Here is a 27222-nt window from a genome sequence, read left to right as displayed (position 1 = left end):
ATGGAACAGATGCATATCTCTGTCGGAGAGTTTTGAGCCTAACTTGACAATACCCTCTCCTCCCCTACGTTTCCACCCCGTGTTGGTTGTTGGAGAGCCCTGGGAGAGCTCCCTGACAGCCGCTGGAAAGCCACACCAGCTGAACGCCCTGATAAAGCACGTACAGTACTGTGGCACTGGGTAAAATGTTTTTAAAAATGTTTCTAATGTTTTTAAAAAAAACTGTGTTGAAAACTTTTCTATTTGTTGCTGTCGTGAGATTGTCCTGAATTTTGGCTCTGTTTGTTGTTCTGTTTAGTGTTTAAAAATGGCTAGCAAAAATTGCACTCGGGCCCATCCTTTTCTCTGAATGTTCAAACCTCTTCACACTCGGGTCCATGGACCAGGGAGGAGCAAGGCTGGGACAGCACCGGGGCACTGAGTTTGCAGCCCCTGTGAATGCAGGAGCGGAGACCGGCCGAGGTGAGGCCGGGAGAAGAGGGTGAAGCTGCCGTGACCGCTCCCTGGCCTTCAGCCCCCGGCTGGTAGAGCCTCCACAGTTCCTGTGCTCCGCGTGTGCAGTGTGGCGGTGTGCGGGCACCGCCTGCCTGCCCTGCAGCGTGCCTGCTCAGGCGGGCAGGCTCTGCACAGCATCACCCTTTTACAGGCGGGCCTTTTACAATCTGGCTGGCTTACAACCACAGGTGGCACAGTTACGTGTCCAACAGTAATGAAAGCTTTACCCAAGAGACAGATAAGACCCACCGGCTGTCCCAGCCACGGGCCGTGTCCCAGCCAGTGCGGGTGTGCGACAGGCGGGTAACGGTGACGCTCGCCACAGCAGCCAGTCTGCGGCGGGGCCGGGAGACCTGCCGGGGAGGCGGCTGTGGCTCCCAGGCCATGGCTGGAAAAATCGTATTGCTCACATCATGGCTAAGGACCTGCTTCTGCCAGGCGTGCCGTGAGCGAGGATACAATGCTGGCTCACCGGCTAGACAAGGGGAAGAGAGGCGAGGACGAGAGGAGCCTGAGGGACTGTGGCAGGAGTGAGCAAGGCCAGTTGCCTCCCTCAACGTCGCTCACACCACAATAGTGTCCATTTACAGATTTATGGTAAGGGCTAACTCGTTGGACCAATATTTTCCTCCAAGTTATATCCAGGTAAATGCACTAAAGTCATGCTAGGGAACAGCTTTTATGGATTTAAAATATTTCTTTTTTCCTGGTACAGTATTAAAAAAATAAAAGCTTCTTTTAAAAACACTGAAAATATATTTTAGTTAAGGTAAAAATACTAAATATAAAATTTTAATGTAATATTTAAAATAACTGTGCTATAAAGGTATGTGAATTGCTTAGTTATTTTGACATTCAGTAACGGCACATTAACCCTAGTGGAGAAGCATGTGCTGAGATACCCACATGGTGGTTTAGGAGAGAAGCTCATGCATTTCTGCATAGAAAACAAGCCTGCTCAATAAATGACATCTGAGGGGTTCTGTGACAGTGATGTTCGTGCTCTGGTGATGCACGGGGGTGTTGCAGGTAAGGCAGCGCAGTATGCAGCGTACAGTTCAGCACAAATACCTATCTGTGCTTATTACAGGTATAGGAGTATCTGCTTCTGAACTGGAAATAGTTTTTCTATTTTCCTTTTTGGCTGATAATACGAACAGGTTGAAGGCAAAAATCTGTATTGATTTGCATTGGCTCTGCTCATGTCTTTGAGCTGCATATCAGAAAATCTGGAATGAGATAAAGAAAATGTGCGTGCAGCTGTTTCCAGAGGGAAAGATGGGTTAGATGATGGGCTAGAATGTGCCTGGATTTCAACACAAACCGACCATTTGGAAATTGAAAGAGTCTTTAAGAAGAGGACTCTACAAATTTTTTAAAACACTTGTGTTTTGCAACATGCACACAAACGTACTAGATAGTAATTCGCTTGTGTATGAAAAAAACCTAAAAGTTGAGAGATTTATTATGATCACCATCATCACTGTTATTTTTATAGAGCAATGAAATGATAAAATAATCCATCCAAGTTTTCAAGTGGGGAAGCACCTGCACATATGCTATGAATGAACAGTAGCTGGATGTATTAATGCACGTATCAGTTACCTGCAGGTCGCAGAGATCTGATATTTCAATGCCATTCTTTAAATATCACTGTAAGAGATCACATAATAATAATAATAATAAAGTACCAAATCATGCTTCAGCAGCTAGAGAGATTGCATCAGGTTTTGGCAGTGACTCGGCCGTCCTAGTCCACACTGGCAGCATTCAATATTAAAAGGATAAAATGGCAGTAAAACCGGTCAGCAGCTTCTCTTCATCTGGCATTTTCCCAGGTAGATAAACAAAACAAAACAAACCCAAAACAAACATAAAGCTGCAATGGGAGCAGGTCAGAGCCCCAGCCCTTGCGTTGCTCTGATGAAAGTAAACTAGATTGATTTCCTTGGATAAGCACATCACAATCCCAAAATAAAAGATAAGTGCGTAAAACCTCCAAATAACGATCTTCGCTAGAACAGCTATGGGGCTCGTACGGGACAGTGGCCTTGTCAGCTACACGTCGTGTTCATTTGCGGTTCGTCTTCAGTCAGCATTACGATGCGTTCACCTCACTGGGGTTTTGGCTGGATGACATGTGAGAGTCCAGGTTCTCCTTGCACTTCTCCAGATCATGGAAATATGGGTGAGAGAGCGCAACATAGGCAGATATTCTCTTGGCTGGATTGAATGCTAAGCATTTCTGAAAGTATGAAAAGAAGTTGTTTTTAACTAAAATGTACAGTTAACAGTGCTAGCACTGCATATATACATTAATTCATGTCTCCTTCAATTTATGACCAGTATGAGACACAACAGGGTTTCAGCAGGTGTTGCACGATAGGATGACCATCCATATTAAACAAGCAGTGGGGTCATAGGATACGAATGTGGCATCCCCAAAGCTAATAGAAAATAACAAGTCAGAGAATTCAAGTATTCATAATTTAGGAAATCCCAATTCAGGTTTTCTGGAATTCAGGAGCACAGGACATCTGTCTCACGGACTGCCGGGAGCAACTACTCATGAATAGCTTTTGAATCCCCTCAGTGTCCAATGCACTGGTCTGTTGTGGTTATACCAGCATGGTCAGCAACATAAGGTATGTGTTCATTCCTTATGAATGAACGTTTCTCAGCATTTCTATAGGTGTTGGGTCTTTCACTTTATAGCCTTCATATGCTAGTTTTGTGTTCAGTTCCTCCCTCTTCTTCCTAGTTGTACTTTGCTTGCCTTCTTTCCAGAGACTTATCCCAGCCGTTGTCCAGCCAGCACTGAAATCTCTCCCATAGCCTTGTGTTTTATACCTTCTTTTCCTCCTTCATTCTCCTCCAAATAGTATTCTTCCTATTTTCCTTCTCTAACTACTTCCTACTCCTACTTTCTTTTCTTGTATCAGAATTTCTACCTTTTAACTTCTGACATTAACTCAGTGATTTCCAGTACTACTCTCCCCTTTCACCCGTGGCTCCCAGTTCTCATCTTTTTGCCTAACAGGAACAGCTTCCCTTCCCACCTCACCTTCTCGGCATAGATATTTGTCTTCTCCTTCCCTCCTATCACGCCTCTCACTCACTGAGCTCTCTGCCATACTTTATTCCTTGTTGTTCCCAGAATCTAATTCTTGTCCCTCCTCTAGGTTCCATTGTCAAGCACAACAGATGTGTTTCCTGCTGTCATTTCAGGTGACCAGACGTAGTCCAGCTGACCACAGCTGGGAGCTGCAGTCGCAAGGACAATGGAGGACCATCTGCTCTTCTCTAGAAATAACTCTGGCCAGAGACAGCAGCTCCTAGAGGGATGTAGCAAGTCTTTCAAGGGCAGCGCTAAGCCCCCTCTACCGAGCCTGTGTGAAGCAAGGCCTTTGAAAGGCTTCCAGAGAACAAATTTAGCTGGATTTCAACAAGCACAGCAAAAGGCAAACTGAGGCAAGCCATTCCCTACATTCCATTCCAAGGCTGAACTTCAGGGCTGGGATTTATAACACATCTATAAAAATGATGGGAATAATTTAGTTGAATTCAGTGTTACCAGTTGTAAGAGGCAACGATTGGCGAATTCCAGACCTCAGGTCTTCAGCATTCAGTAGAAGGCACGCAGATGTAATCTGCCTCTGCAGCCTATTTTCTGTTTTATCCTGGGTCCACTATTCCATGAAAAATGGTAGATCAGTATTTGTACTCACGTCAGGCTTGTGCTATAAGACCGTCTGACCCAGTGGCACAGCAGTGCTCAGTAATGAGGATCTAAGCATAAAGTCTAAGACAGGTCAAACAGGTGCTTCCCTGACAGTTTCCTAGTCTCTGCCTGTTCTCTGACACCTCTTGAGCCAAAGGGGGTGTCTTTGTGCTGATGTTTCACAGATCTAAATGGATTTGTCTACCTACTTTAACAACTCCATTACATGGAAGCATAAACGTGTCTCAGCAGGTTGCATGCACAGTGGAAACTCACAGTCACGCGGCTCGGAGAACAACGAATAGAAACTCACAAGAAGCAAGTCCTTGCCCAGTTCATCAATATCTGGTACAAATTTTTCAACAGGTTGTGCGGGTCTGGAAGTGAAAGCATTTCTTGGAAGGGCAACGTCATTAGGCCAGTCCTCTTCTTCTGGGAGTCCAATTACACTGTGAAAAGAAAAACATAATGTTAGGTCTAAAATTTATGCTGTCTCCCCTTTATATTGATTATAGCGAGTGGCAGTCTACTTTATGACTAAGTCTTTTAGTTTAAATGAGATTAATTGTATAATAGTGCCCTGATCTCTGTGAATAGAGGCTGACGACTGTAGGTCCTCGGTGTGCTTGGCAGAAATCATTCTGTGGCCAGCACAGTTCTCTGGCCTAGGTCTCCATTTTCTGAGGCCTTTTGTTGAAAAAGGGCCGAGTGCTTTGGAAGAAAGTTGCTCAGCTCTTGACTGGATGGTGCAACATATGTCGCTCCAGGATGATTAAAAGCAGCAAGTTTCAAAGGGGAATTGCATGCAAGGATCTTTATTCACAAGAATAGGGACTGGGAGAAGAGTGTGGGTCAAGATGAGGGTAAAGCAATAAAAGGGATGTCTCATAATGCTTCAAAGCTACGTGCAGTAATTGTTGCCCAAATTTAAACAATTTATTTGCTTCACAATACAGGTTTCAAAGTCTCAATTCAGCAGTGACATAGGACTTGAGTGCCTTTATGTTTCTATTTGCAATTGTATTTTGGTTTTTCTTTACCCTTTAATAGAATATTTTAATTTTTTTTTAGAATTAATTTCTTTATTCTTTAAATTATAGAAGAAATGTATACCTATTAAATAATCATGCTGAAGTTTAAAGCCCAAATAAGTGAAATAATAGTTAAACCTCCAATGTTGGACCACGTCTCATACATTTTGTGTTTTAGTCTGATGCTAATATTTGTGGGGTTGAAACACCAGCTTCCGATGGAAGTTCTGGAAAAAACCATACATTGCTTGTCAGGTTTCAGGGAAAATCAATTTTTATAGCCTGTAAAATCGAACTTTTTACTGAAAATACTGACAGGGTAAGAGAAGAAGGAACATGAAAAAACTCCGCTGAATGCTTGGGTCTGCAGTAAGCCCACCGCCACCAGGGAGCGGCATTGACCTTCTCTCGCGGAGGCTGGCAGCGCGGCTGGGTGAGGCCAAACTCCGCCACAGGAATCAGAGGTTACCTCGGAGAACTCGGTGGGATTACTCCACGTCTACTGCGTGGATTTTAGATTGTAATTTGGCCCACCTAAAATGCCACCAAAAGTCCTTAAAACAACAGCACGGATAGAAGGGCAAAGCAATTAAAATCTCAGGAGAATTTAATTTTACTACATCTGAAGATATCACAGCTCTTGGGAAATGATAAGTCAAATCTGTATGAAAAACTGAATTTGACTTTTATCAGCACAGGTCCTGTGGGTGTATGGGGCAGCTCCCTCGGCCACGGTGCTTAAAGCCATATGATTAGCTGTTTGAGTGTCTGGACCCTTATTAAATAAAATACAAACAGCACCGCAGGAAGACGGGGGAGTTAAATATTTTAAATAATAATGATGTTTAAGCTGCCATTCACATGTGTTTTGTTAGTCCCAGCTTTTTTAATGTTTGCATGAGAGAGCATGAACAGAATAAGCAGAGGCACGGGCAAAGCTAACACAGAGGAACGAGGAGGCAGCCGGTCAGACAGGTAGGGTGGATGAGACCAGAGCGGAAAGGAGAGGCTTTTTTAGCTATACGCTCATGTAGTACTCAAAACTCTTAATAACAAATGTCTGAGTAGATGCCCTTATTCTGGTCTGGTAGCACTACCTTTTCAGTGACTAAGTTTGGGAGTATCTTGGATGAGTTTCACCTCCTACCAAAGGTTCAGGCCTGGTCTTGAGAAACGCCGAGTACTTTCCACTCCCACTGATCAATGGCAGACAAGTCTGCTCAAACCACCCCAGAGTTTAGCCTGAAATCTATGAGGACATCCCATGTGCTGACGGTGTCCTGGAAAAGCAGTAAGTTGTTTTGGGCCACCTCTGAGGGATTTACCCTGAAGTGTGGTGGAATTTTACCTGAGGCCAGTCAGAACTCACATGTACAGCAAAGGCAGACCACAGCCCCATGAGCTGAAAGCACGTATTGGTGCAGATTGCATTAAAATCCTGAAACTACTTTCTGTCCAAATTAGTCTGGAGAATGAGTCACTACTATCGAAAGAAACAACCCTCCTACCAGAAGAGCTATGCCTAACTGTAGGGGGTTCTCCAGCTGTGAAAACACAAAATAAATACCATTTAGCATACCCCCCCCTCCCAGATCCGAGAAAGAAACTTTTGAACCATTTAAGGAGAACTGCACAAAATAAGAAAATCCAAACTTTCTCTTTAAGTTGATGTGTAATAAGGAATTTCTTCTAAAATTAGCACAGCATTTTCTCTTCTTGATGAATTCTTTTCCGCACAGGTAATCTCGTCCCCTAGGGATGGAAGATCCCTGTTGCAGGCTGCCGCTAGCAGCCACGCATTTAATCCCAGCCCAGTTAATTTTGATTTTTCCACTTAAATGTCATAAACAAATAAAAATCCTTAAAAAAATAATCACAGCTATGTTTTTTTTTTCTTTTTTAAATTACAAAACGTTGTATGTATCAAAGCTGTCTTCATTAATTAAAGCAGAATATTGTAGGACTAAAGGAATAGCTTGGGCAGAAGAAGAAAAAGTAAACTGCAAGGACTGATTTTTCTGGACTGGGCAGGAAGAGCTGCTCAGCGCATGACAAATTAACCACGCCAGTGAGTCACATACACTGGTATGGCATGCAGGAAAGGGAAGTCAACTGTGTGAAACCAAGACCTGCAATTTAGGAACCTCATATTAAATAATGAAAATGCTTAGAAACCTATCTGTTGTGATTTGAGAACTGGAAAAATGGTTAAACAGAGAAATTCATTATTTCCTCTGTTTAAGCTCTTCTCCCTAGAAATTTTTACTATCTTCTCTTTGGAATATCTTCAAGAGAATGAACTTTCAGCCTCCTCTGTCTCTCTGTTGGCCTATCTCTTTCTTATTTCATCCAGATCCCCGGACCCCTGCAGCCTCCCCATAGGAAAAGGGAAGACAGAGGTGCAGCCGCAAAAGGGCATTCAATCTCCCCGTGTGGCTCTGATTTCTTAACTACATACAGCAGATCTTAAATTTACATGCTGCTTATAAATTCAGAAACATTCCTTGCTCTGAAGAGCTTTTACAAGAAAAAGTGATATAATCCTACTTAATTATCCTATCAGTAATGTCAATAACTTGATTTTTTGGTTTTTAACTAAGAACGTATTTTGGAAGAGAATTATTCCACCTCAGAGAGCTTAGAGCCTCCCACCTCCTCAACAAATTTGATATATCGGACGGAGAAAAGCACAAACTCCTAGAACTGTAAAATGGTTTTAAAATTAAGCCAATTAGTTCATCTCTGAAAAAGCACATGTTAAAATGCTGATATTCCTTCTGTTCTCACAGTTACCTTCCTGCCCAAAATACCAACTGTTAATCATTTTAACAGGCTATGTTAGATTTCGAAAGCTAAAATATTTTCGTATGTACAGAATTCTTTTCTGCAAAGAAGCTGTTGGTAATCACCTTAGAGATTTCAGTTTAATAACAATTTTAAAGTATTCTAATGTTTTCTGAAATACACAAAGAAATTACTGAAAAACAAAACCTCTGCATTTGTTTATGTGAAGAGAATCTCTTGGATGTAACTGTTTAGGAATAAACTCGAATGGTACATGCACAAGATGTTTAAGAGATTTATAAAGCCCCAACCAGAAGTCTCCCATAACTTCTTGACGATGGCAGTTAGTTCTGCAGAACTATATTCCATGCTGCTCCCTCCTCCCACTCTGATACAGAATACACAGAAATATCACGTTGCATACGGTAGCAATAGGAAATATGTTCTAGGAATACTTTGTTCTAGTCACATTATTGCATAAAAACATGGCAGAGCAACCGCACAGTGTTTCAACGTTAAACACATATTGACATAATGCAACTAGTTATTACTTACTCAAAGATTTTTCCTAGCTGGTCAACATCTGAATTTCCACGGAAGAGTGGTCTGAAAGAATAAGGAAATATTTTCAGAATGTGACTTGCTTTAATCAATGTGAATTTATATTTGTCATTGACAGCTGCCAACACAGGGTGAAAATGGTTTTTTTTTTGAGACCTCACTTCTTCTGTCTCCATGTTTTCTCCAGTCTGTGAGAGAACCTTTCAGGTTTCTACTAAACGTGGTAAAAAAGGGGATATATAAGGCATATTTTTGAATATGGTACTTCTGAAAATTTAATTGCATCCTTTAACATGAATGAAATAACTTCCTCAACTAATACTATCCTATGAATCATATTAATGAAATAGTTTTCATTACAAAGAACATACTTAAATAGCTGTTTAGAGAGACAAAACTGGAGTGAACGCCATGCAATTCATTAAAACATAATAAAATTAGAGATTAATTATTATGGATATACATTCAAAATTAAATTTCTTGTATATTGTATATCGGAAATGTGCTCCTAAATTTAAGGGGTCAAATAAATGACAATGGATTTATGAAGGTCTGTAAAGAATGGGGTGTGAGACGGTACAGAATTTACCTTGAAGGAGAGGAATACTTCTGCTGCATAAAGATATGTTTAGGAAAGAAACAAATTAATAGGCTGAATGTCCAAAGGCTTTCAGAAAAAAACAGCAACTTTCAGAGAGTGGTACTTTTCAAAGTGCGACTTAAAATATTTTCACTCATCATTTATAAAATACTACCACCCCACCGTGCCCACGTAAAACCTGAAATTCAGCTTTGTGTGTCTGCATTGCCATCTCTGTGCTGAATTCAGTAGGGTGCGATCAACAGCGCAATTTTAGGTCTAAACTCCCAGGACATTCCAACAGGTTACTGAGGGATGATTAAGGATCCGGCCAAGAATGAGGGCATCTGTGAAGACCAGGCCCCAGATGTTGTGTACCATTTTGGTTCAACAAATGGTGGATTACTCCCGCAATTCATCGGCACTGCGAACTCCAACAGTAACTTGGCTCAGCCGGCAGCCAGGCTGCCCCTCTCTTCTGCAGCACAGCTCTCGGAGTGTGGTTACACGTTACCATTTCCAGAACTGCTCAGCCGAGCCCTGGCGACCTGACAAACGATGCGCGTTCCCATGTTTTCACTGGCAGCCTTTGGTTATGGAGAAACGTCAGTTCTCCGGCCCCTCTCTGTGCACTCCTTTTCTTCTGTCTGATGCAGGTCCTCAACAGCAGCGATAGCCAAAGACATCATTTCACTGTTGCTCTTCATAGAAGAAGACCTCTCCCGTCTGTGCTGGGAGAACAAGGAGCGCTCAGCAACAGTCCTTCCCCTCGCATTGCCCACATGCAGAGTCAGGGGCAAGATATGGGTGTCTTTTTGCTAAACACGAGGTGGTTCTGCAAAATCGCACTTTACATCTTGACACTCTCACATGGACACTGGATCTCCATGTCACTGCCTGTGACATGTCCACACCAGATACAGAGACCCAGAGCACTGTGACTTTCTCAGTTAGACATAAGAATCTCTGCAGAAATCTGTGCCACCAAGACAAGCGCAGAGCAACACCTGGAAGACATGCCGACCGTCTTTGATGAACTAAACACGCATTTTGTCTCATTCAGGTCATGCTGTATCACCTCACACTGCAAACTGCTTTGTGCAGGGACATCGAGAGACCAATTTCATCACATCTGATTTGAAACCATAGGACATCAGACTGAAACCGATGGGGTAAAACGCGGTAGCCTGTTACTTGTCCATAAAGGGCTTTATTTATTTTGACTCTGAATAAATCATAAATAATGGTCTGTGCTGCTTTCCAGACATACACAATATTTACTAACTGCAGCCTCTTTAACAAGACTATTTCAACCCATACTTAGAGGTTTCTGTCTTTTTTTAAGCTTTTCAGCAATACTGGCTTCAACAAAAAAACAAAGCTTAACTTCACTCAGAGAGGAGCATTTACTTCTGCTGTACGCTTCCAGCCTGATTTTCAAAGTGGTGGGTAGCTCTAATCCCAGTAGTGTTTGTGGCAGCAGACACACTCCCTGTCTTCCAAACTCAGACAATATGACAACCTCAGATATTTTTTTGAATGACTGCTTAAAATTATTAACATACTGTTACTTTGAGTATTTCATCTTGGCTCCAGCATTAGAATATTGGGGCCCTTTAAACTAACAAAATCTACACGATCAAATAATCCTATCCATGCAAATGGAAAGCTGATTTAATGTTTATGCTGAACCTTGCGTTACTGTGAAAGCTTGGCAAAGTCAGCCTTGTTCGCAAATCACCTTAGGCAGTGTCATGCCAAAACAAGTACGATTCTTGGGATTTTTAAGGGAGGTTTTTCCCATCGCTGCTGAAGGGCTGAAGCAAGAATTTAAATTCTTTTGAATATATAATATACAACACAAGGTGACCTTCCAACATACTTTGATATTTCATCATAATGAAGTGTTATTAATTCATCTTTCAGCCTCCTATCCATCCCACCATCACAACTACAGCAGAATGCCAACTCCCGGCGAGGCACCACTAATGGAATGAAATTTGCCTCCTGAATTTTGGCTGGAGGTTCAATTGGAATACTGGACGGATGATTGGGGAAGTAGATCCACTTCACCAGCAGCCGTATGAAGATCTTGTCTCACATTTTGGCACTAGTTACTCTTGAGTAATGACTTGCCAGCACTGCAAGTCCAGTACACATGCAAACTTTCACCTCAAGCCGATTGTTTTTTTAATTCCGTTCTTAAAGGGGGCCATCAGCTCTCCCAGTACCATTGCACTGGGAGCATACTCGGCAGGCACAGAAATGTAAAATTTCACCTTTGTTCCTGGTATCTTTCACTTGACTCACTCACCCACTCACTCCCTGAGGTTTATTTATGCAAGCCGAATCCAGAAGTCCTTACTTGGGGATATGTTCTCCTCTCTGTGATGATAATCTGTGTAAGACTGGTTAAACTCTGAGAGTGTGATTTTGCAGAGTTCCTTCTTTTTCCCTTGGGAAAGGCATGGAGCTGGATTTATCTCCTGTGGCAGAAGATGTGAGTCTGTCCTCTGCTTCAAAGAACTCCTGTGTATACATGTGTCCCAGGAAAGAGGGATATTCCAGTGGAGGCTATCCATGGCATCACTTGCCTTTTGTGTGGTTCCTTGATGCTCTCAACCTTCCCTGGCTTCACTTGCTACAAAATCCATGCTCTGAGTGCTCCAACACCATTGCTGTGACAAAACACACACCCGAATAGGGAAGAAGATGGAATGAAAAGACACCTAAGACATTTAATTTCCCTATTTTCTCAAGAAGACTTGGATGCTGTTATGTCCCCATAATTTCCTATTTTGTTGGTTGTTGGTTCTTTGATTTTTTTAGGGTGAGGCGAGGAAGGAAATGTTACAGGGAATCTACAGGTGTCCATCTTGTTCGACAGCTCCTTCTCCAGGCCTTGGATTGTTATCCACTGCCTCTGGAATGGTGCCCACTGAATGGAGGAAACTCCTTTTCATGTCTAATGTAGGACGAAAATGCCCTTAGCCTACAGACACGAAGATGAATTGGAGGCACCGTGTTACTACTCTGTCCCACTAAAATGAACTCCTACTGAGTCAATAAGCACGTGCTTGAGCAGGGGGGATTGGACCAGATGATCTCCAGAGGTCCCTTCCAGCCTAGATAAGATCACGACATAAGGTTGCAATGTAAAACCTCACAAATCCTGAAAAGGTTACCATCTGCTTACAGTTTAGAAGGACTTGCACCACTCATCTTCTGGACAAAAGGCTCTTGTGCTTATATGTAGCTGAACAAATTTGATTTCACCATTCATCAACTGTAGGCTCTCCTCTTCCCAAAGGAATATACTCAGCTCACGTTGTTGTTTCATGCTGAGTTTCACCGTCACTGAATATTCTATATATCTGAACTGGATATTGGTGTCTGAAAGTACTTGAGTACTTTATTTTATAGACACAGTGTTTCGTGTCTGTGCTACTCAGTAAAAACCGAGATATAAACATTTCCTAAGCAAGTATCCATGAAAAAGTTTCCCTGGTGCAACTCCATGGAGGTGCCAAAGCAATTCTAAAAGTATTGTATACAATGACAATGCAATGACACCCAGGAGATAAATGAGGTTTAACTGTAAACTGGCCACATTACTTCTAGCCTTTACTTTCAGCCTTTGCTTTACAAACCAAAGAGGGTCCGTAACTTTTCATAAGAAATGCTAGAATTTTCATAAAGATTGGAATTAAAGATATTTATAAGCACTGCTCTAGTCTATACTGCAGTGCAGACACAAGGAAAAGAATGGTCTAATAAAACCTCATGCATTGAGGCACAGGAAAAGATTTCTGCAGGTTTCCTGACAGTGGCTTTTTGAACCAATTAATGGCATTCTTGGATTGGAAAATATCTTTCAATTTCTGACACTGAGTTATTAAACTACAGGTAAAATGGACACATGCAAGAAAGGTCATGTGAAGAGAAACAGTATTGAAGAGGGGGAAAAAAGTAAAGAAATTCTCCTTTTAACCAAAACATACTAGAGAGCTGTCACAACAATTCTAGAGGTGCCAATACAACTGCCCTGTACCTTTCCAGATATGTAGGAAATAATTTCCAAAATAACTACCTGGATTCGTTCTGCTAGTCCATTTGCTCACTGTGGTGACACCAGCAGCTGGGAATCCCCTTCCCTTCCTTGTTATCGCAGAAAAACAATAAGGATAATCTCTTGATTACTAACTTGAATATATACAATATTCTCAGTGAAACGTCTGTATATTGGCAATGCACGTGTACTCAGGGAAGTCATACAATAACTCCCTAAAATGAAAACAGCAGTGTGGGTTTGGGCACGTAAGGCTTAGGCAGTCTGGTTGAAGGGATGGCAAAGAGATGCTGGGAGGAAAAGCAGCGATTTCAGAACAGGCAGCTGCTGATCTGAAGGCGTTAGACAAGATGGGGGAGATGTTGGAAGAGAAAGTCCATGATAATTTGACACGATGGAGAGAAAAATGTAAAGGGAGAGAATATAGCAGCAGCTCATGGAAGCGGTATAAGGAATTTTAGAAGTTGGTAAGGTTGTAGTAAAGTCTAAAGGAGTTTGTATGTCTGTGTGTACAAGAGCAACAAGGTGATGGTGAAGAAACTAAAACAGCTAAAGCCAAGAAACATTTGCCAAGGAATCCTGCATTGTGCCATGGGAAACCTGCCAAGCTACATAGTCTGTGACTCAGAGATATATTTAAATTATGTTTTTTTTCTTTTTTCTTTTCATATTAAAAAATGTGAATAGCTGGCAAATAATTTTGTCAGATTCTTACTTGTTATGAAGAAAATATTTTTATCTTTAGAACTAAAAACAAATAAGACTTAAAACTAGAATTATGAGATGACTAGAAATAACATGATCTGGTTTGTCCTGTGGAAGCCTTTATTCAGAGGGATTATTTCTGAGCCGATTCCCCACTTGTGTTCCCACCTCTGTTTCTCTTTGACAGATCCCCTGGACAAGTCTGTACTTTAGGCATGAAAAGAGAAACTAAGGCAAGAAAAAAGGAAAAAATATGCATCACTGTTTAAAGATGAAGATCACCGGCCCTTCTGATAGGTAAAACAAATATGGTGCACAGCTTTTGCCTGAACACAGGCCACAGCCGGCACCATCGCACGTTCCAGACAGTTACCCACTTCCACAAGTGTCACAAGCCTCTGCCTCGGCTGTTGTGCAATTCAGAGTTCTCATTTTCAACATACCATTTTTTGTACTTCTCCCTCTCCTTTCCCTTTAATAATATCTTTGTGTGGATGGGTGCCAGGCACAGCATAGGAAGAAGTTACTTCATGTAGAGCTTATTAAACTTGATCACAAATTGCTCAAAACTTTTAAGAAACTTCTCCTACGTATAAGAAGAAAGATGACACAGATAAACATTATGACCGAGGAAATACTCTTCAGCTAAAATCTGACAGAAAACAGATCAGCCACCTTGAATTTCTCATTTTAGTCTTTAGCAGCCCAATTTTTTTACTTTTACTTCTTTGTACAGAGGCACTGGGTACAGCTTTACAACCAAAGCAGGGCCAGCCTACTGTGTAGATTCAATTGTTAATGAAAAATACAGCAAAAAGCAAGAGAAAGACCATAAATGAGAGAAAATAGAAGCATCTTCAAAGCTCCCTTAGGGACTGGGCAAAGGAAGATCTTTTTCTGGCTGCTTAACGTTTGCTTGACACCTTTCAGGCAAGCGCAGTGTTTCAAGGTCCCGGGTGGCCTTGGAGCAGAAGGATGGGCCTCGTCCCCCACCAGACAGAAAAGGGAGCTTCACCACAGATATCAATGCCCCCAGGATCAAGCCAAGTGAGATCTAGTTTCACAACCTCTTATAAGGAAAAAAAGACGCTTCGTCAGAAGGATACACACACACGCATATATATAAAACCCAAAAGGTAAGTGCAGATATTATCTTTGACCAGAATATGCAGCAATGTGGGCAGATCTCATTTGTTCCTGGGCAGAACTGCTTCAGCTTTCATCATTTAACACTGCTTTTTGAAATGGAAGAGCCTTGATAGGTTGAAGGTCCTTCACTTACTCCCTCAGCACGCACGTCACAGTTCTCTTATCTGTGGACATTTGCTTCTGCAGAAGATTTGTAGGTTTATTTCACCAGGGCTTTAGAGTTGTTATCTCAGCTCAGGGAGCATGATACAGCAGTGGCGTTTTGAAAACTGTCCCAACATTTGAAGCAAGTTCTGGAAATACATACACAACTGACCTTGGAAAACGGGAAAGGAAAAAAATGTATGGTCTCTGCTCAGAGTGGAAAAAGCAGCATTCCTCTTGTTTGTACCCGCAGTTCTACCAGCAACAGGATCGAACCCTTTGTGTGTTAAACACACATCGCTGCACACAGCTACATTACATCTATCTTGTCTGTCAGAAGTTTGAAGTTTAATTCTATAACTGAACTGCAGGCTTCTGCACTTCTGTAGCATCCCGTAAGAACTGCTGGTACGACAAACACAATACGGTTATGCTCTTCCCATGGTCCCTTCTTTAGTTTTCTGTATTCTCTTCTCTCTCATGAATCTATTTCTTTCTAAACTTGCCCTCTCCAAGACTGCCAAGCTTCTTCACTCTTCTTGTGCAACTCCATGTGAAGGCGGTCACTGAACTCTGGATTAGATGAGGCTGTCCTGTGTGGGTGGACAGGTTCCCTGCTCTCCAGTTCACTCGCACACACGACAGCACAGACAAGCGCGAGGACGCTGTGCGCAGGCAGCACCTGTGTCTGTGCGAGCTTGGGAGAATCCTTACCTTCAGGTCTTTGTGCCTGTGAACAAATCTGCCCAGACTTTTCTTGAAAAGATCTAAATTCTCCTTCCAGAGCATGCCAGAGCTGCTTTTTACCATGCCTTTCATTTAGCTCATCATTTACTCCTTGCTTAAAAATCAAGCAGACAGCGCTCCAAAATGCCACATCCTAGTCAGGCTGTGGACGTGCTCTTTAATGCTGCACTTCAAAGAAGTGGTTTTAAAACATCTGTTTCACAGCAAATGACCTACCTTCAAGATTAGCAGTAGGAGTTTAAGTCTGTTCCTAGTCTTTATCAATTATGCAAATGAAATGAAAGCAATCTTCTACGTGAAGTATCTAGTCCTTCACCCTGTATGAAATTCCATTGTGAAAAGCTGTTCAAATCACAGTTTCCAGAGACACAGAATACATTTTTTATCGTTCCACAACTTTTCTTGCAATGTCGGGATGACCTGAGAAAGCTCATCAGTTGACATTTACCATATTGACTGGTCTGAAAACCCTTTGAAAATGGACTTTGCTCTGAGAGGGCCTCTAATGCTGGAGCTAGTTTTAATCAAGGGGATAACTGGTTTTCAAGTCTGAGGCGCTCTAATTAACATCCAATTCATATTCCACAAACTGAATAGATTTCCAATCAGATTGCTTTCCCAGTAAAGCTTTAAACTAAAAGATTTTGTGCTGTTAGGTTGATTTCTCTTGGAACAAACTCTTTTTAACCAAATATGTAACAATGTTGTCAGTCTTCTATCAGCTGCAAGTCTATGCACCCGTAATTATTGCTTGAAGGAAACTACCTCTTACCCCCGATTCTCCTATATCAAAGGAGAAGCAAGTTACTGTGAAAGGAACACGTACAGTACACACACTGGTTCATTCAATCTGCCCAAAGATACTTAGCAAATTAACATCCAAGTATGTGTTCCCAGGTTTTCTAGGTTCTGGGTTTTTTTTCTCAATAATGCTAAGCAAGGAGCTTCACAGGCTAAAGTATACCCTATAGATAAAAGAGCTTATACTCTAAATATGTAATAGAAAATCATGAGAAAGGACAGTGTTACAAATGATGCTTTAGTTCCATCATTATGAGTTACATGTAAAATGGTACATCTAAATGACTAGTCTTTTTTAAAAAAAATATTCTAGAGCTGGGAAAAGTAAAGCAGAAGCAGAAAAGCAAATATCCAACCATAAAAACATCAGAAAAAAATGTGAAAGATAAAGTCCTTTCTGTTATCTGCAGCAGCGCAGTGACAGAATGACAATGAGGTAACAGAGGCTGCGCAGGGCGCTCTCCGAGACACCCGACAAGAGAGCTCCAATAGATAGAAATTTCCATATTTGAAGGGAAACATAGAATTCAAAAGATTCTACACAATCTAGAACATAAAATTCTCAATACTGAATAAAATCCAAGAAAAAGGGATTATTTTCTTTTCCACTGAGAAAACATTACAAGTGAAGAGAAAGAATCCTTGGGTTTTTTCTCCGTGGGGACTGAGCTGCTCCTGTTGGTACCGAGTGATCCCTTCTGCTGCCCCCTGCTACGTGAGAACGGCACCTGTTGCACCAAAGCCTCTCTAAATTTTCAGATAAACCTGAAACATCAGAACTGCCGCCCCCCCGCAACTAATATGTCTCATCACCTTCAGCTGTAATAAAACACTCTTGATCAGAAAAAAACCTCTGAAAGGGGATTACAGCCCTTCAGACAAGAAAGGCAGGGAAAACATTTCAGTACTAAGCACTAAACTGTTATGTGAGCAGAGGTGAAATTTCAACTTCAAACTTTTTCTCCAGCTGCTGAGTCTGAGTGTCAAAAGACATGAAAGTGGATTAGAAGGATGGTGTGTAGAAAATACTTTAATTTTTAGCAGCTGTGCTGGCTTACAGTGAATTAATAAACACCTGCAGAAAAACTTGAGATAAGCATTTAAGGTAGAAATTATGTATAGCAACCATGCAAGGAAAACTGATACAGGTTTCAAAGGCCAGTTAAACTAGATATAACTTTTCCCTAAGCAATACTTTGTCCCATGCGATACACTCTGTAACTCAGGCTGGGCAAGCTGCAAGATTTCCATTTACTGGCCCATAAGAATGCACAGTAACCTGAGTTCACCTGTCGAGAGCTCTCTGGTTACTTATCCTGCACAGCTATTACTGATTTCACATGGATTCCTACTTGAATCCTGACCAAAAGGAAGAGTAAGTTAATTTCTTATATTAAAGAGAAAAAACCAACCCACTGAAAAAGGACTTCCAGGTGACGACACTGCTCAGATGCCACCCTCCCCTATGCAACTGCAGCGTTAACACACTTTATGCCGTAGATCCCTGTGTTTCAAAGCTTCCTAAATTAATTTTGGGACAACTTTTATGCTGTTTTCTCTGCTTTTTCATTACTGAGCCGTAGTCCTGCTTCTGTGCTGTCCGTGGCACAGCTCTATTTAAATGGGCATAGCACCCACCTCTGTCTCTACAGCATGAGTGTTTCCTCACTCTCTGAAGCACTGAGCACCTGGAGCTCCTCCAGCCACCCCGCAGCTGGAACTTCTCAGTCCCCAAATCACCAGGTTGTTCACCACCTTCATGTCCAGTACACGGGGTCCCCCAAGATCCAGATGGAGTTGGCTGTCATTTCTGAGAAAAAATCTGATTTGCTCACAATTAATAAAACAGAATCCTCTTCTGGATAAGTGAATAACCAAGTAAGGGCTTCCTTCCAGGGTAAGCCATTTTAGGCCTTGCTTTTCATACAGTTTAGGAAGTTTACCAAAAAGTCTGGGCCCTCTTTAAACTCTGCTCTCACTTTCCACCAAAGTGCCCTCACCTCAAACTCTTAAAAGATGTAGGAGATGAGCAACACTTACCTCTCCTTTTGTAACTACTTTACAGCAAAGGAAAACTGATTGTGAGGCCAGAGAGAAGGAAGAGAGCCTGTTTCCGTGCCTCAGAGGGCAGGACACCTAGACAGGGCACAGTCTGACTGTCTGTGTGTGCTCTCACTGCTAACGGTGTTGTGACATCTCGCTGTAACCGAGTATCTTCATTCCTAGAGCGACGGAGCATGACTCGTGGCTGCCAAACAGGCCTAACCGAACAGCTACGGGGAGGAACATCACTGAAAAATCTCTTGCTAGGTGTACTTCTTTAGATGCCGAAAGCTTGCACTCCAATTAATTGGATAGAAACAGCACTTAAAAAATTATTCAGTTGTATAGAACACTGTGTATGCTGTGCTGACATAATAATGAAACCTGTTTCATGGGCATAACCTAATAAAAACGAGCTGATAATACACTATAGTTGGTCAAATTCTGGATGATATAGCTGATTGAGTCATTTATCTTTAGGTAACTGATTCAAACTCAGTCAAAATCAATAGTAACTGGATCTTCTTGCCAATTTATTCCAGCTCAGTAGAATAAATGAGTGGAAATGAAGTAATCCCTTGGATGAATTTCATATTTGACAAATGTCTGCATTGTAAAAGCACTTATTACTGACAAAGCTGGATATGTTAGGAGAGAAGCTATGAGTATGGAGGATACTTAAGTAAAAGAAGAAATCCTGCATCAGAGATTGCCTTAGAGCTGCTCCCGGATGGCAAGTGCTCAGTGCCCCGATGAAAGGGAAGCCGAGCACCTCAGACCTGAGTCTCTGGAAGAAGTCATACGGTTTGACCACGCGTAGCCAGACCGACGTTTCCTCAAAGTCTGCAGAACGAAGCATGCGGCCAGCCTGAGGGCAGCCAGGCATGGCACATGTCGACACCGAGAGCCCTCGGCTTGTCAGCTCCTGGCTCCGTCTCCAGCAGAGTCAGCGTGCCATGGTGGCTGTGTCCCACACTGTCTCACCTCAGCAGGGCCAGCGCGTTGGCAGGTCAAGCGGACCACGCAAGAGAATGTGATGGCAGCGCCACAGGCAGTGTGCAAACAGAAATTAGAAGCAAGGCAACAACACGTGTACTCATATCACAAGGCGAGCTGTGGTTTCAAAGGATGCAGTGATGGGAACCTGTGCGAGCCGTATCCTGCCGTGCCTCTTCTTGATTTCTCAGTACGTGGCCAGCACCAGAACCCTGGGGACTGACGGCGAAGCTGGAGTGGGGACCGGGTGTGCTGCCTCATGGCAGTCAGCGTGCACAGGCAGGGGAGGCCGTGGCCACCTCCCTTCCTCCCCGAGTTAGGGCTCTGTCTAGGTCTTTGCCACCTGCAGCGAGGTCCGAAGCACAGAGCCTGGACCAGCCGGGGGGTCTGAGCCCTGCGGCACGGCCAAGCGTTTCCACAAAGGCAGTGGGGAGCTGCCTCTGGGCACCGCGATTCTTTTGGAGAAATGCTTTTCCAGAAATCTAAATATCAAACTTCCTCTTGCTTTCTCTGACATTTTGAGCTCTCCTCTCCCAGCCAATTACTTACTTGGTACAAAGCACTACAACGTTTCAGAAAGCTGTTGTGTTTTGCTCTGCTGCCCTTAGCTGTTTTTAACCCCCTGCTGTTGCCTTGTGCCTTTAGGTGCACTTTCTACGTCTCTCATGCAGATTTGTAATTTTTTTCTAAGATGTAAAGAACATCTAACAGCTTTGCTGATCGCTTACATATGGAGAACTGCTAGTGCAAAGCTGTTGAAAAGAAAAGACACAAATGTGAGACTGATTTGTCCTATATACTCCTGAACTACTACATACTGGTTTTATGACCAGTATGGGAGCAAATTTTTTTAATGGGAGCTAATTATTTGATTTTTTTTCTGGACAATCAAATACAGAAAACTCACTAAAGCTGCCCAGATGAAAATTTGTGACTAGACATTCAATTTGGAAAAAAACCCCACTCTTCGGAGCTCAGCAACACGAGCCACAGCTAAAATCCAGTCTTTCTCCGCCCTCTCCGGAGTGTACCAGCGTCCAGGAAAGGATCCCATACACCCACTTGGAGTTTAAATACCTTTTTGTAGCCATTTTCTTATGAAAGAGAAAAGTAAATAAAACAATGTTTAGTTCTATTACGAGTCAAACAAAAGTACACAGAGCTTCCCCCGGCCAAATTCTAGGCAAAAAGTAAAGCCTCCCTCAGCCAAGTTCCGAGGAGAGAAGCTGTGGGAAAGAGCCAGGAGACCCTTTGAAAAGGAAAGCCTTTGGGCAGCGTACAGCTGGCCATGCCTCTCCGGGTGACACCGTGCTGCCTCTCCCCTGTTCTCCGGCCGGTGAAGTGACCGCTGAGAGCCATCTACAGCCGGGGATACCATCAAAGCAGCCCTCAGGCTGCTCTGGCTTATGGAAGGAGTGAACTCCGAGAGCCTCCAGCAGACACAGGTGGTGCACCTTCACATGGACAGGCCACAGCCCTGCCCAGCACAGCTTGGCGCCAGGGAGCCAGGCGCTTCTCTGCCAGTCGCATTTACAGATACCCACTACAAATGCTACGGTGTTAATAGCAAAGACTTGCAAGTATCTACATCATGACTGAAGGTTGCGGTCTTTCTCCTGGCCACAAAGTCTTTTCCTCTGACCTCTGGCCAGGCTAATTCAGACTGTCACAGACTGGAATAGCCCCTCTAAGGAATGTATATTTTTTTAGGATGATGTGTGCAGGGGGATTTCAGACCAGTGCTGTGCCACCTGCACATGAAGAAGCTATGGGAAGCTTTCCAGGAGGGCAGCTCCCTCCTGACCTCCCACTGGGCTTGAACTGTGTGCGGCCACCGCTGCCTCCCCGGAGCCACCCGGCCCCGGTCCCTGGCCACTGCCTGGCCTGACGTGACCCTACACCTGAATTTAACAGTCAAATTAAGCTCGGTCAGCTAACACCACTTCTGTGGGTCTTCTCATCCCTGCCTGAAGGTTCCCTTCTGTTTTTTTGTCGTGAGTAGTGACAGTTTTTGGTTTCTATGGTTTATCAACGGTTTCCCTTACCAAGAGATCTATTCCTCTGACTGAAAGTCTGGCGCAGCTGGAAACTAGAAGGAAAACCACAAGTGAATGGCCTGGTGCTCACTTAACACTCATCTCCAACCACAGACCCATACAGTTACTGGATTTGACTAACGGCTATCAATCAGCCCAACTGTAGACACTTAGAAAGGTATCAGCTAGAAAAGGCTTGAGGGAACGTGTGAGCTGAAAAACAACACGGTATTTTTCTTTTAATGGGATGATGCTACCTTGGAAACTCACATCTATTTCATACTAAATAATTAGTGGTGTTATTCTGACTGTTGGCCCTTCTCTCCATTAATGTGCGTTTGTCCTCTGTCCCAAGCCAATGGGAGTCCTGCTTCTGAGGTCAGATTAAACAGGAAACAATCCTGCTTATCTGAAAATGGAATAACCTGAACAAGTGCAGCCTTCTGCCTTCCTTTGTTAGTTAAGTTTGAAGCAAAATGTTATTGTTGTTCCATCAGATCACTAAGGTCGCTAAGCTAAACTGCGGCTTGGGTCCATTCAACCTAAAAAATGTTTGAAAAAAATCTTTGTAATAGGCTGGCCACCTATCCGGGGAGGAAGAAAAAATCCTATTTTATTAGGTCTGGTTTGGAAAAACCATCAGCCTCCCACACACCCATATGCACATGAATGGCAGAAGAATAAAGGAGGAAAACTGCAAAGCACAGAATTTTGAATGCTGACAAGATCTTTCCAAGGAACGAACCTTCTCCCAGTACAGTTGGTCTGGACTGTGGTGAACTTTTATGGCACTTGCAACTTAAATCATTCTTGTAAGAAAACAAGAAAATTTCCAAAAATGGCAAAAACAAACTCAGGCCAGAACTGTACAGTACCTTGGTTCAAAGGTTGCAAATCAAGCTGTGTAGCTTTTATAGTTCTAAGCTGCAACATCCACCTCTGCTTGTTAAAACAAAGACAAAACAGAAAAGGAAAAAAATAAAAAGTTGTTGTTTTAATTTTCCTGTTACCAAAACCTAACTGTGAGCAAGCAGACAAGTGAATGATTACACTTTCGAGCTCTTGCCCCACTAGATATGTTGGTTTAAGGTTCACTGGAAAACACCAGATAATATGATTGCAAAGTCTGTGTTTAAAATTGCTGCATGATAAAGAGAACAGCTCGCTCTCAAACCACGTTTAAGATGTTTGCCAGTTTATAGGGAAAACTCAACTTATAAGCAACATTCATGGCTGTATTTGCGCAGTTGCTTTTTGCCTAGATGTCTCTGCTCTCTTGGTTTTATGATACCTTCCCTCTCAATATCCAGTTGCACATTATTTTTTCTTTCACGAGTTCCCCTTCTGCTCCCTCTATTTCTGTTGTCTTTCCAACATAAAGAAGCCTTGAAAATATCTTACAGTCTCTTCTCTCTCCGCTTTTGAAAGACATTTCAGAAATGTGGTGAAAATAAGAGAACAAAGCACAAAAAGGGAGGGTTAAGCTAAGAGCTGAAAAAAAGGTAGAAACTTTACCATATAGAGAAATACAGGATCTAGTACGAAAAGCAAAATATTCCTACGGCTGCATAGCTACAGTGCCCACTTACAATAGTGGGGACGAAATGATCAGATATGCTGAAGCACTGGAAAATAACTGACAAAGAAATAAAACGCCTGTGAAATGAGACAAAGCCATGTCATAGAAGTATGCCTAACAACTCTTTACATGGCAGTTTTCAAAAGACAAGGAATATAATCCTTCCATACAGAAATCATGATGATTTTCCCATGATTTCCTACCCTACAGAAATCACATTAAGCTTATCCATTGATTTCAGTTTGAGCCACAGCTTTCTTTATGGTGTGTTATATGAGCATGTGGTCTCTCTCTTCTGGTCCTGTCCAAACCAAAGTATCTCCTGTCACACCTGTGCCTGCCCTGATGCACCCGGGCTACGGCAGGAATACATACTGTCTGGAGCAGAAGACACAGTACTTCAGATTTCCAAGCAATTCTCTGCAATAGCAGAATTTCTATGAATCACTGTCCCCAAAGCCCACTGTTGTCTCTGCTTCGTTCTGCAGATGAAGAACATGCTCAGGCAGTTGAGAACCTGTGATTCTGCTGTTGAACGTAACGTTGCCGATGTATATCTAATTTTTTCAAAGTGCAACCTTAACAGACTACATCTGTGAGAGATTAGCACCTATAGAATAGCTAATTCAGACCAAATGAGCGTGTGATGAAGCTGATGTGAGTCAGAAGCAGAGACTCAAGGATGAACTGGACTGCAGATCTCTCCCAAGGGAAAAGCTGGTTGTCCTATTCAAAGCACCGGAGAGCCTGCAGGCTCTGTTACAAGTTATCACGCAGCTGCCCACTGGTAATAAATGGGAGTATGGACCTCCTTCTCTGGATAAGGACACATAAACGGTAGCTTGCACACTCATGGCCTGATTTCCTTTGAAACTACCTTTTTTTTGTATGTGTGTGTGATATTTTTGCAGGCAGGTAACAACAATCGTACTAGCAGAGAGGCTTAAATTTTTACAAATCTAGCTTGAACACTCTTTTGCTGGTGCTACAGAGTCCGTTGAAGACCAGAAGAGAGACAGTGCAGATTCCAGCCTCAGCTCTTCAACCGGCAGCTCTTCCTGTCTCCCACATACATTGCAACCCTAGTTTTGCATGAAAGCCTCCCAGGCCGGGGAGTTACCTGTTGAGGACTATTTCATGGAGAAGACAACCGAAAGCTTGTACAGGGTCACTGAGAGAGGTGCAAGGAACGGAACCTGGGACAACGCTATGCAACACCCTCTTCTCCTTGTTGGTTTGCAGAAGCATCTTTCCCAGTGACCACCCCAACCATGTGCTGTACCACACACACTGACAGAGATCAGCTCCACCGCTCCTTGGGCCACCCCGTTGCACTGAATTGTTTTGAGAGGTTACAACCCCCTTTGAAGTCAGGGTTAATTTCAACAATGATTTCAGTGAAGCCAAGATTTTACCACATGATCCAGCTAAGAAGAGTTATTCTTTACACTTAGTGATAGAAGTTCAAACTTTCCTATCGAGCTTCAGGTTCTGCAGACAGCATAAAAACATGTGTTCCTGCTACAATGGCTGTTTTCTTCTGCAACCACTTGACCATATTTATCCCACAAAGCATTAACCAAAACTCAGGCTGCAGAGACGACTGCTCTTCCCTCGCTCACAAGCAGAGATGGGATCCAGGGGTGTGGATGCCACCCACCCATGATGGGTGGGTGCCCGTCTCCTCCCATGGACCTACCCTACTTCCTGGTTCTGGAGTTTTTTCAGAAAAAGTACAGGCAATGGATTCGACGGCTGATTTAAAACTCTACTAATAACCTATGGCTTGTTTGGAAAGGGGAATCAAGATTTACTATATTTTAGTGTGAAAGATGCGTTACGATTACTCTATACTGTAAGACATTATATCTAAGAATGAATATGGGTGTATTGCTGTTTTTTTAAACCCGTTAAATGTTTTATATTTAAAGGCAGCCTGTAGGTCCCAAATACAGTGCTCACATCACAGCCTGATCACCAGATGAGGCTCTAAGCTTTGATTTTATCGCGTCTGTATACATTACGAGACCAACAAAGTCGTGGGCTCATTGCTTTTCTACACACAATGATGTATCTCCTCTAATTGGACAAATTTATACCATTGAAAAATGAGTTATAATCCTACAGCTTGTTTCCCTATGTGCATTGTTTGTGCCCACCAGGGAACTTGTCCCATCATAGGTATTCCAGTAGAGTCAAAGATGTCTTATCTGCTGCACAGTTTTCAAGCATGGCTGGTAATGCAATAACCGTCTCACATATAGTAGGAGCTGGCAGAGTAAGCTGAAAAATGAGAAAACTGCTAAAAACATGACTTAATATTTAAAAATGAATAAATAATAACCTCATGCTATTTGTGCCAATCTTGCAGCTGATGAAATTCTGGGACTGATGATCTTACCAACAGCAGGCTGATTAAAACACCATGGTGCTGGTGCATGAACAGTCTCAGTAAGAAGCCAATGTGCACGGAATTAATTTCCTTCTCGGCTGGATGGAGCTTGGGGCACTGATACAATACTGTTTTACTTTTGGGAGGTGGAAAGGGTTTTGGGACAGGACTGACTTTCAAGTTTTGGGTTTGAGTTGGTACCTGTAGTGTTTGTGAGGTTTGCACATGCAGCCACAGCACTGGCCACTATCAAATGTATGACTTTGTCAGTTTGATTGGGCTATGAATATAACATAGGCTACAAAAACTGATTGTCTCTTCTGATGATTTTTAGCTCTATACTATGAAGAAAGACAAACTCAGTTGCTTGTGCAATATTACAGTTATACTTGCCTAGCTGGAATTATTATGTAGGTACTGACTCGTTAGTCCCACATGCACCCTATCCTGTGCAGGACTGAAATCATATAGGAGTGTGGTTTTGAAGACTGGGCATGTATAGATGCACTAAGAACTAAGCATTGAAGCATTTCCACAATTTTTCTCAAGGCTGCCTACTCAGAAGAGAGTGCAAGACCGGTGATCCCTGCTTTCTTTTATAGATCATTTCACCCAGATTCAGATTCCAGCCGTCCCCTCTCACACTAATTCACCTTGATTAAGTAGTAGCTAATCCAAGCAAGAAAAGAGACATTCCTTTCTGCCCCTAAAAAACTGGCCATGGCTTCCTGCTTTGGAGCCGCCCGCAGCCCTGGAGCCAGCTGGAAGAGTTTCATGTATCCACAGAGAAGTGGATGCTACTCCCATGGATGCCTTTCTCTGTAATGAGTTGTTTACTGAGTAGGAGGCACAAGGCCCTTTCCTTCTAGCCAGGAAAATGCTCAGCCTCAGAGTGAAACCCTTTTTATAAGTAATCCTTATTTTTACCTAAACATAAAAAAAAGTGCTAATGTCCTTGCTGTGCTACAGGATGCCCCCATGCCATCGGGCCCCCGTCAGTCCTGCCAGCTGTATCTCTGAAGGATTCTGCGATAGAGCAGCAAGACCCAGCCTACCTTACAGTTTTCCTTACTGGTTATTATTATCAGTGGACGATAGCTTCTAATCACAAAGAAAACAGTCACTGTGACAAACACATTTACACTTTCATTAGATAAGCCCAGTCCATCCCAATATGTCTAGAACTCACTGCAACCTACTTCACTGGGCAGGAAATTTAAAAACTGAAACTACCATCTAAGGAATTTTTCAGGAGGTGCTCTCATCAGCAGTGCACATGGACAGGAAAAGATGCACAAATCAGAACAGCTTCTGTGTACGTAACATACACCTGACTACTCAGCAATTGATTGCTGATCTGTGAGTAGAGTAGGATCCTTGGGAACCTGT

At 42.7% G+C, this 27222-nt stretch overlaps 1 protein-coding gene across 2 annotated transcripts in view; it reads right to left on the bottom strand.

Moving 5' to 3' along the window:
* Positions 1–1201: 1201 nt before the first annotated feature.
* CDK6 (cyclin dependent kinase 6) overlaps positions 1202–27222 on the bottom strand; it is a 119817-nt gene continuing 93796 nt past the window's right edge. The window contains exons 6-8 of one of the 2 annotated variants that reach the window (XM_074151016.1): positions 8587–8637; positions 4530–4665; positions 1202–2740 (exon numbers count right to left, since the gene is read on the bottom strand). In XM_074151016.1, the coding sequence (XP_074007117.1) occupies positions 2594–2740; positions 4530–4665; positions 8587–8637 (334 nt within the window). In that variant the 3' untranslated portion in view covers positions 1202–2593. The remainder of the gene's footprint in view (positions 2741–4529; positions 4666–8586; positions 8638–27222) is intronic. The other variant, XM_074151017.1, reaches the window with a different exon arrangement.

This window comes from Numenius arquata, chromosome 7, assembly GCF_964106895.1.
Source record: "Numenius arquata chromosome 7, bNumArq3.hap1.1, whole genome shotgun sequence".
NCBI lineage: Eukaryota > Metazoa > Chordata > Aves > Charadriiformes > Scolopacidae > Numenius > Numenius arquata.
Note: the sequence above shows the minus strand (reverse complement) of the source record. Positions and strands in the feature narration are given on the sequence as shown.